The sequence below is a fragment of the Hibiscus syriacus genome, unplaced genomic scaffold (genome assembly GCF_006381635.1).
Source record: "Hibiscus syriacus cultivar Baekdansim isolate YM2019G1 unplaced genomic scaffold, ASM638163v2 tig00110469_pilon, whole genome shotgun sequence".
Taxonomy (NCBI): Eukaryota; Viridiplantae; Streptophyta; class Magnoliopsida; order Malvales; family Malvaceae; genus Hibiscus; species Hibiscus syriacus.
The window spans coordinates 874,109-889,789 of NW_024062751.1; the positions used below are offsets into that span (position 1 = coordinate 874,109).

The window sequence follows — 15,681 nt, forward strand, 5'->3', positions numbered from 1 at the left end:
CTGATTCTGTAAAACAGTACTGAATTTTTCAGCACTGAAGTACATTCTGAATGATTCAGAGCCATTATCAAACAATATGTCACATTCAGAACTAATTCATACAGAGTTTCTGAATCATTCAACATTTAAATCATTCAGCGCTTAATCATTCTAAAGTAAACTAACAGTCCCTATGAGTAGTAGGTTTTTTTTTTTTGGATAAATGAGTAGTAGGTTTTTCCATAGCCAAACCAGTAACTTTCTGGACTATTTATTGAAAATTGCTTTTAAAGAGTAAACATCGTAACATTAGATTGTGGTTGGCTTCTTTTAGCATACTTTTCATTTATTTGTTACATGAAAATAAATAAATTCATACTCATCGTGATTTCTTCTTGAGAAATAATATTTTTTAACATTTGAATATAGTATTTTATGATAGTGTATATTCTATTTCAGTTTTTTTTATTAGTGTGACGTAAATACAAATAGCGATCGAACTAAGAATTTATTATAGGAGGGTTAATTTTTTTTTAATAAATACAATTTTTCTTAATTGTGGGGAGCTTGGTAAATTTTTATTTATTTAATTTTTAAAAATATATATTTTTAATATTAATTAATACTGAGAAAAATAATTGCGGGGCAAGCATGGCCCCCATGAAATTCCGCCCATAAGTACAAGGTAGGGGCGTTCAAAAAAAGCCGTAACTGTTAACCGTTAATCGGTGTAATCGTTATATTTAACAGGTTAATTAACCGAACCGTTAACATTAAACGGTTTTGATTAGTTAAACCGCTAAAAAATAAGGGTTAACGATTAAAGTTACGGTTACGAATTTTGATAAACGGTTAACAGTTAATAAATTAAATTTATAATTTTCTTATATTTTTACACAAATAACTTAATATATTTTTTTATTATTTCTAATATATATATTAATAAAAATTGTGCACAAAAAACTTAATATATATATATATATATATATATATATTTAATTTTTTTATTTCTTTGGAAATGTATAAAGATAGTTACACATATATATATTAAGTTTGGTGTGTTAGGTATCCTTGGATGGCATACCAACTTTCCAAGGATTGCATTCAAACAATTTTCATGTAACAATCGTCTGTTGATGCTGAAGTCCATTATCACGTGATTATCAGATTGATAAGATGAACGAAACAATGATCAGAAGGGGCTCAAGAAGAGTATCTTTCACATTTCGCTAAGGTTTGTGAGATTTACAATTCATGAAGAGATGGTATCAGTTTTTCTTGTATGGAGACTTGAATACCATCTTCCTTGGTGCAGGTAAGAAGAGGACCTTGCCAGTGCGGATTTGTCGTGTTAACGTCGAGATACGTATGAGTACGAGTATGATCATAATTTATATTTTTGCAGCAGAGTTGATTATGTAAGGATTTTGTGCTGAGAGAAGATTGATTTTTTGTTGCAAACTAAAGGTGCTGAACCATTATGCAAAGCTTGATCATACAGCACCAACAATATTTATTGGATCCCGGCAGTGCATATCATACCGTAAGGTGACTAATAACTAATTGGAATGACATTACCTAACTAAAAGAACACAGAAAATACAGCCAACCCAAAATCAGTATAATCTCTGTCACGAGCCGAAGCCTAATACGGATCGTAGTTGTTTCAGTGGTAAAAGAAAATGTTATTTTTAGTAGGGTCTTGAGTTCAAGTAGTTATGTTTTCAATGTGATTTAAACCTATCAAATCTGTTGGACCTGTATTAGAGGAGTCTCTCCAACTATTACTGCTTAACCTAGCAGTTAAGAAATTGATTTCTAACATGACAAACTGAGGGCAAGTGGTTCATCGGTTGTATAGTTAAATAAGCTTGCAGGCAAAAGTGAGTATTAGGAAGTAACGTTAGTTCATTCTAGGGGTATTTATCGAGCGACTCGATCGCGAGTTGGGCAGTGTTCGACTCATGCTCGTTAACAGATTTTGTTACTCGACTCTACTCGTTACTACTTAAGGTCGTTGCTCGTTAAGCTCACTAAAAATTTTACCTTGTTTTTTAGTTTTAGATAAAATCTATTAATACTATATAGAGCTTAATATAAACATAAATTAACAAAATTAACAAAAAAAATTATCAAAAGAGTATACAAAACAATTTCAAAGCCAAAATTCCAAGATAATAATAAAAAAAGAAGTTCAACGATAGATAATCAATCCTAAATTTAAGAAATCAACATCTATTCACTCCAATCATTGTTGCTTGCAATCACTAAACTACTAAAAAAATATATAAAAAATTAACGAGTTACTCGTGACTTTGCTCAACTCAACTCGTTAAAGTCTCGAGTCAGCTCAAGTTAAATCAAACCGAGTCGATCATTTACCGAATTTTGACAGAATTGAAAAGCCTTTTCGAGCATTACGAGCTTCAGTTCATAATTTCAAGTTCGAGTCGAGCTTGAAAATTTTAGACTTGTAAGTTTTCGAGTCGAGCTCGACTCCACTCGTTTACAGCCCTACATATTTTTATAAATTGTTTCTGATATTAAATATTGTAAATTGACTTCATTGATTTAATAGTTCATATTTTTGTTGGAACCATGTCTGAAATTCCAAAATTTGAAACACGTTAGAATTAACTAAATCGGGATATATAAATTAAATGCAGAAAGTATAGGGTCTAACGATATAATTTTATCAAAATTAAAATTCACGAGAAAAAAGGGATTGGCATCACATGCTTTTGCTTATATTCAAGGGAATCTGTATTTAATCTTAGCAAGGTATCATATTTGTTAATATTTTTTAAAAGATGATATATAAGGAAAAAAATCCTATTCTTTTATCAACTTAAATTGAATTTAAATTTGTCCAAAACAAAGAAATTACCATTAATTGTTCTTCGATTGTCTTTATAATCTTTCTTTTTTAGATGAAAATGAAAATAAAATTCAGCTAAGGCTGAACGTAATGAATGTATCAAAGTCTAACATATCCCAAGGATACACACAGAATGTGTCGCTTTTTATACAAAGAAACAATCTCTCATATGCCAATGCTATCTTGCTTGCTGTGAACGTGGAAGCTGCATATTCCTGAGATGCCTTTCCTCTTCGTGCTAGCCTCTTCGGTCCTTCTCCCACCACCTCCTCCAACGCTTCCAACAACGACTCGACATTGGGCGAAAACATGAACCCGAACTCATAGTCAACAACGATGCTGCCTTTGATGCTAGGGAACCTCGATGCAACCACTGCTTTCCCACTGATCATCGCTTCCATCAACGTCAGATCCAACCCTTGAGGCCTCAGTGTCAGATTCACGAAAACATCGATCGCATTGTAAAATGCGGTCAATTCGGATGAGCTCATAGAACGGAGAACTTGTACGCGAGGACCTAATTCCTTGTATTGGTTCTCCCACTCTGGTCCCCGCCACGATCAAATACACATGAGGGTGCTTTGTTATGAGCTTGGAGAAGGCTTCGTAAAGCAGAGGATGCCCTTTGTCCTTCACCAATCTTCCGGCCACTCTGAGCACCAAACTACCATTTACGGGGACATCGAGCTTAGACCTGAACTCGAGGCCTAACGATAAGTTGTTTTGAAAGACGTTTTTATCGACACCATTGAGGATGACATGGACTCGTCTCCTCGGGATCTGATACACATCCCTTAACATCTCCCCCACAACTATCACTGATTGCAACATGGTGATTACAGTCGTTGAAGAATCTTATTTCGTTAAGCTCCGTATAAACTATCGTTGAAACTTGAAAGTAGGGGACATTGGCTCGTTGGGATTACGAGTTAACTCTTGGTAGGTACTCGATTGTAACCTGGTTCTCGAGGGCTATAAGAAAAGACTATATTGATGAAATTTTAAATATAAAAAGTTAAATTTATTTAATTGCTCCAAATCAGGACTAAATTGATCGAAATGTATAATTTGAGGCTAAAACTATTATTATATCATATTATGTTAGAAATCTATTTTAACTTTAACAATGAGATTAATTGTTTATAATAATATTTAATTAAGTAATTAAATTATAATTTTTAAAAGATAACCCGTTTAAAACTAAATAATAATTGAATGGCCTAAGGTGTAAAATTATAAAATTTACAATCGGTTTCACATTACAAAATGCTAACCGCATAAGTTTGTTTTTTCTAATCAAATAGGCAGTGGGAGTCGCACCCACAAAAATAAAACGTGCCCCCAGCAATCATCTTTTGCTTTTCCCCTTAAGCACTTCATGCTTTGTTAGTTGTTACCAGTTACTGTAAGCCAACCCCAAAAGCAATAACATCTTAATAAATAAATAATAATAATAATAATACAGGAAATATGATATGTTGTGGATTGGCGCCTAAGTGGTCCATTAGTCATAGTGGCGGATCCACATATGTACGAGGGTGAGCACGTATTTATTATAAAATTTAAAATTTATTGACATATATGTATCTATCATAAAAATATTTTTAAATCCGTTGCCGACCCAACGCTAATGCACAGTAACTTTGACAAATTAGGCTGGGCCTGATGCATATCCAAACTAACGGCAAGGTTGGTCCAATTGATTCAACCACTAGACAGTAACTCCACCGGTGGAGACTATTTCATGAAAACTTCCATCGGAACTCCACTGGTTCCTGTCCGGTTGCAGACTCTGCTTGCAATTACGGTCCGATTTTATTGACGGGAATAAATTTAATCTCAGTGGTTATTCTCAATTTATCCATTCTAATTTGAACGGAGAGTCGCGACAACGAGAGAATAACCGTTGATTGATGTTCTTCTATATAAGAACGAAAATTAGAGAAAAAGACATATGATATAGATTAAGTCAGGTCCTCTGGAAGAGTTGTATATTCTATGCCTTCAATCTTTTATTAGAATTTAAATACTCATGTTACAGGGTGATTGATGCTAGACTTATGATGATGTCGACAATGAATTATGATCTTCCAATCTTTTTTCTAAGTATAGAGAACCCAAACTTTTTCAGGCGTGTGGTCTCTTATATGCAGCAACTGAACGACATGTCAAGGACATATGTGACCTTGATGATACCTTTCTCGAAAACTTCCTGCAGCATTTCACGCTCAACTTCAGCACTGCCATGGAACCCCTTGAAGTACATTAACAGGCTCTTTTTATACAATACTTGTGGGTTCCCAACCTGTAAGACCCTTTGTAAAAACAAGTATTTTCTATGATAAAGAGACATTAAATTCATAAAATGATTATCAAACAATTATAACAAAGAAACTAATTTCGTAATAAAGATTATCAGACAAGTCGGATTGTTTGATGAATCACACGACGACTAAACATAATAGGTCTGTGGTGACTTGAGCCTAATCTTCTAACCACTATATCACCTCCTCTAATAAATGATCTCGTGGTTATTGCATATTTGAAATATATAACGTAGTAGCAAAATGAAGACTCTCTCTCTCTCTCTCTCTCTCTTTCAAAATAATAATTTCTTCCTCATTTTTTTTTACTTTTTGTACAACTATGAAGTGTCACCTCACCTGTTGTCTATCGATAATATTATGTAAAAAATATTTTTTTGGTACTAAAAAGTTTAAGTTAGGGTGGTTTTCTAATCCATGATCAAAACATACTTAAGACTCAATTGAGATTTACATAGAAATTTATAGATCGCACATCAAGAGTGACAGTGATAGAATTCAGACTTAATCTTACAAACTCAAATTCTTAAATTCCAACCACTTTGCCAACACTCGTTGAGATGTAAAAACATATATAACCAGTAAACCATAGAAAAGGACTTATTTAAATATATATATATATATATATGACACAATTGATATAGTGGCTGTAACAATTTGGTTAAAAACATATAGCATTGTATCATGAATCCAAAATCGTTTTGCTGAATGGCCACCATTTATTATCTCTGCTTGGCATACTAGTTAAATTCTGTTCTGCATTTGGCTGCTTTACGAAATTCCTTATACGACCCAAGCTATTTGCTTAAAGACGAGAAGAAATCATTGGATTGATGTCTTGCATTCTCATGCATCTTCATCGTTGATTAGATTTAGTTTGCAATGAAGTTTGAATTGAGTTGTGTATTAGTCTCATTATCATTAATGCTTAATGCATGTAGTCATCCCTCTTTACTTGATCCTTTCTTACTTTTCATGATATGTTGGTTTGGTGGCCACTCAAAAAGTAGCTTTGGTTTCTGATTAAGTCCTCTCATGTAGTTGGACCACCCTTAACTAAGCCATGGCAACCACATCATAACCTATAGAATTTCCTATAAAAGTCAATAAGGCGTCAGTTGCAAATTGCAACCAAAGCAGCTTCAAGAAGCATACTTTCAGATTTGTATGTCTAGTTCTTTTCATAGCATTTCCAATAACCCTCGGATCAATCAACTATGATTCTTATCATACTAAAATGAGTTGTAGACACTATTTATTACCAGCTGAAGACATTAGATGAATAAATGAGTGCGTGAATTGAACTCCATTTGTGAGAAATTGATTGAGATTGACATCTTTCATCACATTGTTAAGCATTTGCAAGCCGTTTCCGTTGCCATTCTGATTTCCAGTATAGTTGTGTTTGTGATGGTTAAAGTTTGCTGGATGTTTATGCTTGCAGGATGTACAGTATGAATCTCTTGAATCTTTGTATTGTATGAAGCATTTTGTTGCAAGGTTAGTGTAACAGTCTAAATATCGCTTCTTCTTGAAATCTGTATGAAATGCTGTGTTTGATGGAGGAGCAACTTATGTTTTCACTTCAGAAGGGAATCACCATGGAAGTTAGATGGTGAATCTATTGAGTTTCCTCTAAACTAAAGCTGCTTGAACAGGGATTATTGAATTTGGGAAAAATGGGCAAAAGTGATGTTTCAAGGGTACCTTCTCTAATGGGGAAGCAAGCCAGAAGATACCAAGCTCATACCGCAAAGAACGATGATCTCTGCAGAAGATTGGTAAGACATATCTGCCTTAGATTGTATTTTGTTGTCTTACATTTTTCTACTTATGATGGTCTTTTAAGAACCATATACCTCCGAATTAGATCCTTCATACTGTGTTGCTTGGCTTAATTTTTTTTCATCTTGCAGCAGGCTACTGATCCATCCGACCCTACACTCAGTCTAGAGTTTCAAACACAGAGACAGACCGAGTTTTTGCTGGAAGCGTTATGGCTTCAGCAGCATGCATCCGAAACTGGACAGAAGCTAATGACATTACAAACCGAAATCGGGAAGAGTTACAACAACAGGGATGACGTTGGAAGCCCAGCCATGGCCAAAGTCGGCATGAAACGATCCATGGGTTCCATTAGAAACAACTTACAAGAAGACTCTAAGTGCAAAGAAATCTAGAGATATGGTTGGCCAGAATTACAGGAGACCTGAAAGGGATTCTGGCCAGAGATGGCTCGTGTTCGTCTCGTGTGCGTTTCTAGATATAATGACAATCATCTTGTGCAATAGAAAAAATACCGGTCTAACAAAATATCCTCTCTTAGTAAATATGAACTGATCTGATCATATATATAGTAGTAGTTCTAGTAGTTAGTTTATCTATGAGGAGGACATGAAAGAAATAACATTTCAATGAATGTAAGCGTCTGTAATTGCAATATTCCTTTTTGTTTCTGGTGGCCTCAAGTTTTCCCAACACTTAATGAAAAAGAGATGAAATCGTGAATGCAAAGAAGTTTAAAAGACTAAGCATAAGTATTCGAAACGCATGTGCAAACACCAGAAACAAAACGAGTCACAAGCTAGAACAGACATAGCAGCAAATTTCAAGGTTCCAAACAAAGACATTAATGATTGCTTCAATATTATGAAATCTCCCTCGTTCTCCATACGACCCCTCCCACCCTATTAATCAATACTTGCTCTTCCTCCTTTTCCGTCGCCATCTCTGGTAGCTATCTCCACATACCACTTCCAAAACAACTACATGGCTGTACACACCATAGCTGCTTATATCAAGCATCAAATGAAACAACTTTCTGTTAATGAGCGGCCAGACCAGTCACCAACACTTGTTTATCGGTTTCTTCAAGCCATACAATAAACAGAATAGCTTTCTCAGCTCAGATGTTGATTAATCCCTGGATTCGAGATGTGGATTTGTGTTGGTGAGGAAGTGTTATCCACCATTTGGTTAAAGCGGAGCCTTTCAAAAACACGTCATTGCTTATTTGATTACCACGGAACCATTCCTCCAACTTTCTTTCCAGATTTATAATCCTTTCCCTGATATCTTCAAATGCTCCAGGGTTGGTAGTCCTATAGAGAAGCAGCTCCTCTACCTCGGCCCAGAAGCAGGATTCAGCGCTTGATCCCACAGGCATCCTCAAGGCATGCTCACGCCATCTTTGGGTGTATTTGTAGCGCCTTGGTCTGCCTTTGTGCATATAGGGTCCGGTGTCCTCGTTCTTTGCATGTCGATAGTAGTTGGCAATGTCCAAAGGTTCAACAATCCGGCGGTACTTTATTGCAAGCTCTATCCAGTCTTTTCGGCTCTCAAATCCTTCAGGGAGTTCATACCTATTCAGCATTTCAATAATCTCATCCCATATTCCTGTTAGTTCCAGCCTCTTTACATTTGCTTTGAAATCATCCTCTTCTTTTGAAATCTTAAAAGCTTCATAATAGCCCACATTGCACAAAGCAGATTTGGTCTTGTACTCTTCCAGTGCGCGAAGTCCCGATTCGATGTCCTTCTTCTTACTATCCATTCTTTGTTGGTTACTTAGTTTTTGCTTTTTGTGCTCTCCTGCAGCCCGAAGACACAACCTGGCTCTAGCGCTCTGGAATTCCAAGACACCAGAAAAGGGATCACATAAGGAATAACACAAGTTTCAGACACCATTGTGATCGAGTGAAAGGCATATTTGTTGACAAATTGAACAGGTGAAATTGATACTTACCAAGCCAAGGTCATTTAAGGCCATGTTTGTTACAATATTCTCAGCAGTTATGCCATTTGAAGAGAGTGGAAGCGCTTCCAAATGATCTAATTGAACAAGTGGCTTGTTTAAGCTTTCTAGAAGCTCACTTAGATAATTGAAGTGGTCGTCGAGGCTTCTCTCAGCGACGGATTTAAGTTCATTCTCGGAGCGCAGCTGAGAAGAGTAGAACAGTAATTGCAAAACAGCATCCGCATTTCGTACCGAAACCAGCTTCCTATGTCCAGAGCAGAAGACAAATGTTCCACAGGGCCTATAAGGGCTTAGCTCAATGAAGCTTGATACTGTCTCCAAAATGGGATTTGTGTTTCCCATTAGTCTGCAGGCAGCATGGCTGGCAACGGCTGATGCATTTCTCATCACCGTTTCGTAGAACTTCGATGCTTCTACAATCGTTCCCTGAATCGGAAACATTGCCTTTTGGTTCAACAGAGAAAAGATCTGCTCTAGTTCCTGCCCCATGGAAGACAAAGGGGCAAGCAAAATCCGAGGGACAATATCATATCTCATCACAAAATGAAGGAAATACTGCGACCAATTCTCTCTCGTAAGAGCATGGTTGAAGATGAAATCACCGACAAGAGGCGATCCGAACGTCACACAAAGAGGCGGCATCGAAGTTTTCTCGGGTTTCAAGTACTGCTCCAGGTACCAAACTGTGGCAAGGATAGCAACAGCACCACCAGAAGCATGTCCAGTAAAAACTACCTTCTTCTTCTCCATGATAGCTTTTTCTACCTGAGAAATATCAAAATCTCGTAGTATTAAATTGCGACTGTAATATTTTTCGAGATCACCTCCAAATAGCAACTGGAATTTAGAAACATAATTATTTTTAAAAAATAAATCACCTTATAACATCCATAACCACAATTTTGTACTATGCAAAATCTACAGCTATGAACTTCAAGCTATGCTCATTTACTTACATAATTCCATTATTTTGGCCAATGGTATGTTTACTTAACTATAAATTGAATCTAATTCCACAATTTCAGTAAAACTAATACTAAACTCAAATCAATTAGTACATAATATCCGGATCCAAAGACGAGTAAACAGAAATATGCACTCAATGGTAATTAAATTAACCGATACCTCAGCTTGAAGTGAAGAAGTACCCAAAATCGTCTCAAATCTTCTCAGAAACCCTTCATTAACAGTTGCAAGTTCATCACGACCGATACTTCTAAGAGATGTGGCAACTTTGTCGTTGCCCTTTGGGCAAAACAAGTCGGACTGATCAACCTTGATTTCGCCGAAAGGTTGACGAGTGAACCAGTGACCCGCAGACCAGGATCCAGGGAAGCTGAAGATGACATCGGATGAGGTACGAGAATTTTCTACAACGAATAGGTTTTGCGGTGACTTGTGGGCTGCCATGGCCATTGAACATGTTTTCTTGATCAGTTTTTCGCTGATCCCTGAAATTTCCCCAAGCGTGAAGCTACCCATTCTCCTTTAGAATTAGCAAAGCTTAGAACAAGTTTTAAAAGCTGTGCTTTTTTTTTTCTTTTAATTCTTAGCTTCGAGTTTAAGCTGAAGGGAGATGAATGGCGAGAAAGTCCACGGAAAAGTCTTCCATGAAAGGGATTAAATAACAAAAGGACCATTTCAATTGCATATTGATGGGACTTGACCGGTGCAAATAGGGGTTTGTGCCTCTTGTATTTGAGCTTTGGGTAATCATTAGATGTGGCATTATAGTTCTTCATCTCCATATTTAATTATATTGTTTTAGGTTCGATTTTTGCTCATGAAAATAAAATACATATTTTATGATTAATTAGTTATTTTTTTGTAAAAAATAAAAAATAAAAATGTAACCATCGTTATCGATCATAGATATTTAAATTTTAATGAAAACAATTATTTTATTCATCATCGTTATTGATGGTTAATTTAATATCGTTAATTGTTGACTCTGATTATTGAGTTAGAATTTAAACTTTAATTTCAAAAGTTTTATCTATTTCATTTTACTTTAATATATACTCTTTCGTTATTGATTTGTGTAATCATTTATAATATTTAAAAGTTTATTCTACTGTTTACTTTTGGAATGTGACTTTAGTTTGGATTTTACATATTTGTTTTGAATCTTTACGAGGATAGTTAGGCGTTTATTTTAATTTTTCACGTTAATTTTTCTAAACATAATCTAATTGCTTTTCTAAAATTCGAATAAAGGCATTTAAATAATTAATAATATTATTCACGAACGTTGTTGTATAATAAACACGTAAATTGTAGTAATAATATAAATTCTATAACCGAAATAGTATGTTACACACCGATAGATGTTGGTTCAAGTGGTAAGTAGCTTGATATCGCTTAAGTAATGTCTAAGTTTGAGTCTTTGTGTATGCAGAAAATCTCTGTTGAGAGACTCACCCACCAAAATCAAGTATGCGACGCGAGTCAGTCCGGATTAATGAAGGCGAAGCCTTAAAACCGGGAGGGTAACAAAATAATAGTATGTTACATAATCAGATTCTTTAAGAGAGTCGTAATGTTCAACCGGTTTCTTGCTCAAACTTCTCACTGTTGGGAAATTAAACGAGTAACGAGTAATTTTCCTATAACCAGATTAGTGAGAATGCGAAATAAAAGCAGAAAAATAATACCCGAAATTGATAACGGAGTTCAGCCAATTTGCTTACGTCTCCGGACTGCTGCAGATATTTTACTAAGAGAGAAAATTTACAGGTGTTTACAAATCACTCACTACTCACAAGAAAACTCTTAGTATTGGGAGAAAGAAATGATTTGGGATGATTTAGAAGCTAAATGAGCTAGGGTATTTATAGTTGAAGCTTAGGGACTAATCTTTGAAAATACCCTAAAGTCTAGTGACTAAAAATAATTTTCCCATGTCATTTAGCAGCCCATGTTTTAGCAGCCCCTTTTTTTTAATTCCAAGCCGTCGGCTGCCATTGCATTTTGATCAACAATCTCCCACTTGAAGACTGATTTTAATTTGTCTTCACACCTCGATCGATGCAGAAGCATTTCTAGTCTTGTTATTCTAGCATGCCAACTAAAGCTGAACACAACTTCAGTTTGTCCGTAGTCACCATCTTTGTCAACATGTCTGCCGGATTTTGAGCTCCACTAATCTTTTCAAGTTTCAAAATCCCATCTTCCAGAAGAGACTGGATAAAATGATATCGCAATTGTATATGCTTCTTCCTGGAATGAAAAGACAGATTCTTTGCTAGATGTATAGCACTTTGACTGTCGCAATACAAAATATTGTTCTCTTATTTCTTGCATAACTCTTCCAAGAAACTTTGGAGCCAAACCATCTCCTTGCTGGCTTCCGTAACAGCGACATATTCTGCTTCAGTTGTGGAGAGAGAAACTATCTTCTGTAGTTGAGAAACCCAACTCACTGCGGTTCCTCCTAGAGTATAGACATACCCTGTAGTGCTTCTTATGATGCCAAAATTTTCGGCTAAGTCAGCATCTACATAGTCTGTCAGTATCATATCTCCACCTTTGAAACAAAGTGTTTTGTTTATAGTACCCCACAGATATCTGAGGATCCATTTGACTGCTTCCAGTGTACCTTGCCCGGATTATTCATGTACCTGCTAATAGCTCCCACTGCTTGAGCAATATCTGGTCTGGTACAAACCATAACATACATCAAACTTCCAATTGCTGAGGCATACGACACCTTCACCATGTGTGCACGTTCTTCCTCCGTCTTTGGTGACTGTTCTTTGGAGAGTCTAAAATGAACACCTAAAGGTGTACTTACTGGTTTAGCATCTTTCATGTTGAACATGGAGAGTACTTTGTTGATGCACTCAACCTGTGATAACATTAAAGTCCCCGACTTTGTGTCTCTCTTAATCCTCATTCCAAGAATCTGCTTTGCAGCGCCCAGATCCTTCATAGCAAACTGCTTCGACAATTCTTGCTTCAAGTGTATAATCTCTTGCATGTTTGAGCCTGCAACGAGCATGTCATCAACGTACAATAATAAAATAATGAAGCTGTTGTCGAACCTCTTGATGTAGCAATAATGATCTACTTGACATCTGGTAAAACCACTACTACTCATGAAACTATCAAACTTCTTGTACCATTGTCTAGGAGCTTGTTTTAAACCATACAAGCTCTTCTTCAACCTGCATACCAGGTTTTTCTTGCATGCCTCTATGAAGCCTTCTGGTTGTCTCATATATATTTCTTCCTCCAAATCACCATGAAGGAAAGCTGTCTTTACATCTAACTGCTCAAGATGTAGATTTTCTGCAGCTACAATTTTCAACACCAGTCTGATTATAGACAGTTTCACGACTGGAGAGAAAATTTCATTGTAGTCAATACATTCTTTTTGCTGAAAACCTTTGACAACCAATCTCGCTTTATAGCGTTTTTTCCCATCGTGCTCTTCTTTGATCCTGTAAATCCACTTGTTGTGGAGCGCTTTCTTGCTTGGTGGTAATTCAGCTAATTCTCACGTCTTATTTGACATAAGCGAGTCCATCTCATCTTTCATGGAAGACTCCCACTTGACTGAATCCTCCACATGCATTGCTTCATCATAGCACTCTGGTTCACCATTGTCAGTCAGCAACAAGTAGTGCAAAGAAGGAGAATACTGTTGGGTTGGTAGGAATTCTGGAGGAGCGTCTCAGTTCTGGTGTGCCTAGTTCTTCTTGAACTGCTTCAGGACTTATTTGAACATCATTTCCAGAAATCTCCTCAAACTCAGCAAATTTCTTTGTTTCAGCTTCGGTATTGGAGCTACTTGATTCTATGGTTGCCCTATCTTTGCACATCACATTCTCATTGAAAATGACATCTCTACTTCTGATGATCTTCCGATTTTCATAGTCCCAAAACCGGTAACCGAACTCATCACCGCCATAACCAACAAAGACACATTTGTTGGACTTAGCATCAAGTTTACTTCTTTAAGTAGAGTCTATGTGTATATAAGAAATACAACCAAATACTCTTAAGTGTGAAAGGTTTATTTCTTTCTTGCTCCAAACTTCCTCTGGTATTTTGCCATCCAAAGGAATTGAGGGCCCACGGTTGATTAGGTAAGCTGTAGTGTTGATAGCTTCAGCCCATAGAAATTTAGGCAATCCGACATGTATCCTCATGCTTCTGGCACGTTCATTCAGAGTTCTGTTCATGCGTTCTACTACGCCATTCTGTTACGGTGTCATGGGAACTGTTGTCTCCATCTTGATCCCATTATTTGTGCAGAAATCTCTGAATCTCCTATTTCTATACTCTCATCCATTATCAGACCTCAACCGCTTGACTTTCAAACCAGTATCATTTTCCACCATGGCCTTTCATTTTCTGAAGGTATCAAAGACTTCTTATTTCTTCTTCAGAAAATAAACCCACACATTCCTTGTAGAATCATCGACGAATGTGACATAATATAATGAGTATGGAAGAGATGGAACTGGAGATGGTTCCCATACATCAGTATGAACCAACTCTAACTTTTCAGCCTTGGGTGTCTTACCAATCTTTGCAAAGCTGACTTTCTTTTGTTTGTCAAAGATGCAATCCTCACATAGTCCGACATCTACATTCTTTAGATCCGGCAACTTCCCTTTTGAAAAAAGTGTCTTCATCTCTTTCTCGCTCATATGACCAAGCCTTTGGTGCCATAGGTTTGATTTTCCATCAGCATCTGCTGCAGCAATGATATTCTCTAAATTTGAGGTTACATAGAGAGTATCAAACTTCTTACCACGAGCAATGACGAGTGCTCCTTTGGTGATCTTCTATTCACAGTCTGAAAAAGTTATGCTATATCCTTCTCCATCAAGCTGTCCTACAGAAATCAAATTTCTTTTGAGGCCAGGAATATGTCTTACTCCTTTCAACGTCCAGGTGGTCTGGTTTGGCAACTTTAATCGGATGTCTCCTTTTCCGACAATCTTCAAGGTTTCATCATCAGCTAGATGAACCTTCCCAAAATCACCACTGACATAGTTCTCCATGATTTCTCGGCATGGGGTGGAGTGAAAAGATGCCCCTGAATCCAAGATCCATGATTCAATTAGACCGTTGACGCTTAGAATCATGGCATCACCTGTCTCCTCTGTCATGTTGGCATATTCTTGTGCGTCGATATCTTTCTTCAGTGCTCGACAATCTCTTTTAAAGTGACCCTTCTTGCCACAATTATAACATGTAAAATCTTTCTTTCATGTTCTTGATTTGCCCCTTCTGGATTTCAATCTTCCACGATTTGAATTTCTTTCTGAAGTTCTCCCTCTGGACTTCGTATGCAAGGCTGAAGAGGTTGATGCTTCACCCGATTCTCTCCGTCGAATTTCTTCGCTTAGTACCAGATCCCGAACATCGTCGAATTTCAATTTGTTGTTTCCCGACGAGCTGCTGACTGCTGTAACCGTAGCATTCCAACTGTCTGGTAGAGATGATAAGAGAATTAAAGCTCGAACTTCATCATCGAATTCAATTTCCATTGAACTCAACTGGGTTGTGATTGTGTTGAGTTCATTTAGGTGTTGAGCCACCGATACCCCTTCCGTCATCCGTAAATTGAATAATCGCCTCTTCAAATAAACTTTGTTTGAGGCCGATGGCTTCTTATACATACTGGAAAGAGTCGCCATAAGACCCGCCGTGGTTTTTTCCTTTGCTATGTTGAAAGCAACATTGCGAGATAACGTCAGTCGGATAACTTCGAGGGCTTGTCTGTCGAG

At 36.7% G+C, this 15,681-nt stretch overlaps 2 protein-coding genes and 1 pseudogene across 2 annotated transcripts; 1 reads left to right on the forward strand and 2 right to left on the reverse strand.

The window, feature by feature from the left end:
• Window positions 1-2,928: 2,928 nt before the first annotated feature.
• On the reverse strand, window positions 2,929-5,123 carry LOC120127531 (annotated as a pseudogene).
• A 1,487-nt stretch (window positions 5,124-6,610) lies between these two features.
• Window positions 6,611-7,361, forward strand: LOC120127532. Its single transcript, XM_039145411.1, has 2 exons — window positions 6,611-6,962; window positions 7,098-7,361. The coding sequence occupies exons 1-2, from the start codon at window positions 6,861-6,863 to the stop codon at window positions 7,359-7,361; spliced, it is 366 nt and encodes a 121-aa protein (XP_039001342.1). The 5' UTR covers window positions 6,611-6,860.
• Window positions 7,362-7,664: 303 nt separating this feature from the next.
• On the reverse strand, window positions 7,665-10,538 carry LOC120127613 (protein EDS1-like). The gene is made up of 3 exons (XM_039145472.1): window positions 10,064-10,538; window positions 8,927-9,703; window positions 7,665-8,806 (listed from the first exon to the last, which is right to left on the reverse strand). Exons 1-3 carry the CDS (start codon window positions 10,418-10,420, stop codon window positions 8,087-8,089), a joined length of 1,854 nt encoding a protein of 617 aa, XP_039001403.1. The 5' UTR covers window positions 10,421-10,538; the 3' UTR covers window positions 7,665-8,086.
• Between the last annotated feature and the right edge of the window lie 5,143 nt (window positions 10,539-15,681).

What these genes read in the sequence shown, in the direction of transcription:
- LOC120127532 (XM_039145411.1), top strand. Translation starts at nt 6,861, where the DNA reads ATGGGCAAAAGTGATGTTTCAAGGGTACCTTCTCTAATGGGGAAGCAA. An exon ending in ATGATCTCTGCAGAAGATTG is followed by an intron (nt 6,963 to 7,097) that starts GTAAGACATATC and finishes TTCATCTTGCAG; the next exon opens with CAGGCTACTGATCCATCCGA.
- LOC120127613 (XM_039145472.1), bottom strand. Translation starts at nt 10,420, where the DNA reads ATGGGTAGCTTCACGCTTGGGGAAATTTCAGGGATCAGCGAAAAACTG. An exon ending in CTTCTTCACTTCAAGCTGAG is followed by an intron (nt 9,704 to 10,063) that starts GTATCGGTTAAT and finishes GATATTTCTCAG; the next exon opens with GTAGAAAAAGCTATCATGGA. An exon ending in CCTTAAATGACCTTGGCTTG is followed by an intron (nt 8,807 to 8,926) that starts GTAAGTATCAAT and finishes TTGGAATTCCAG; the next exon opens with AGCGCTAGAGCCAGGTTGTG.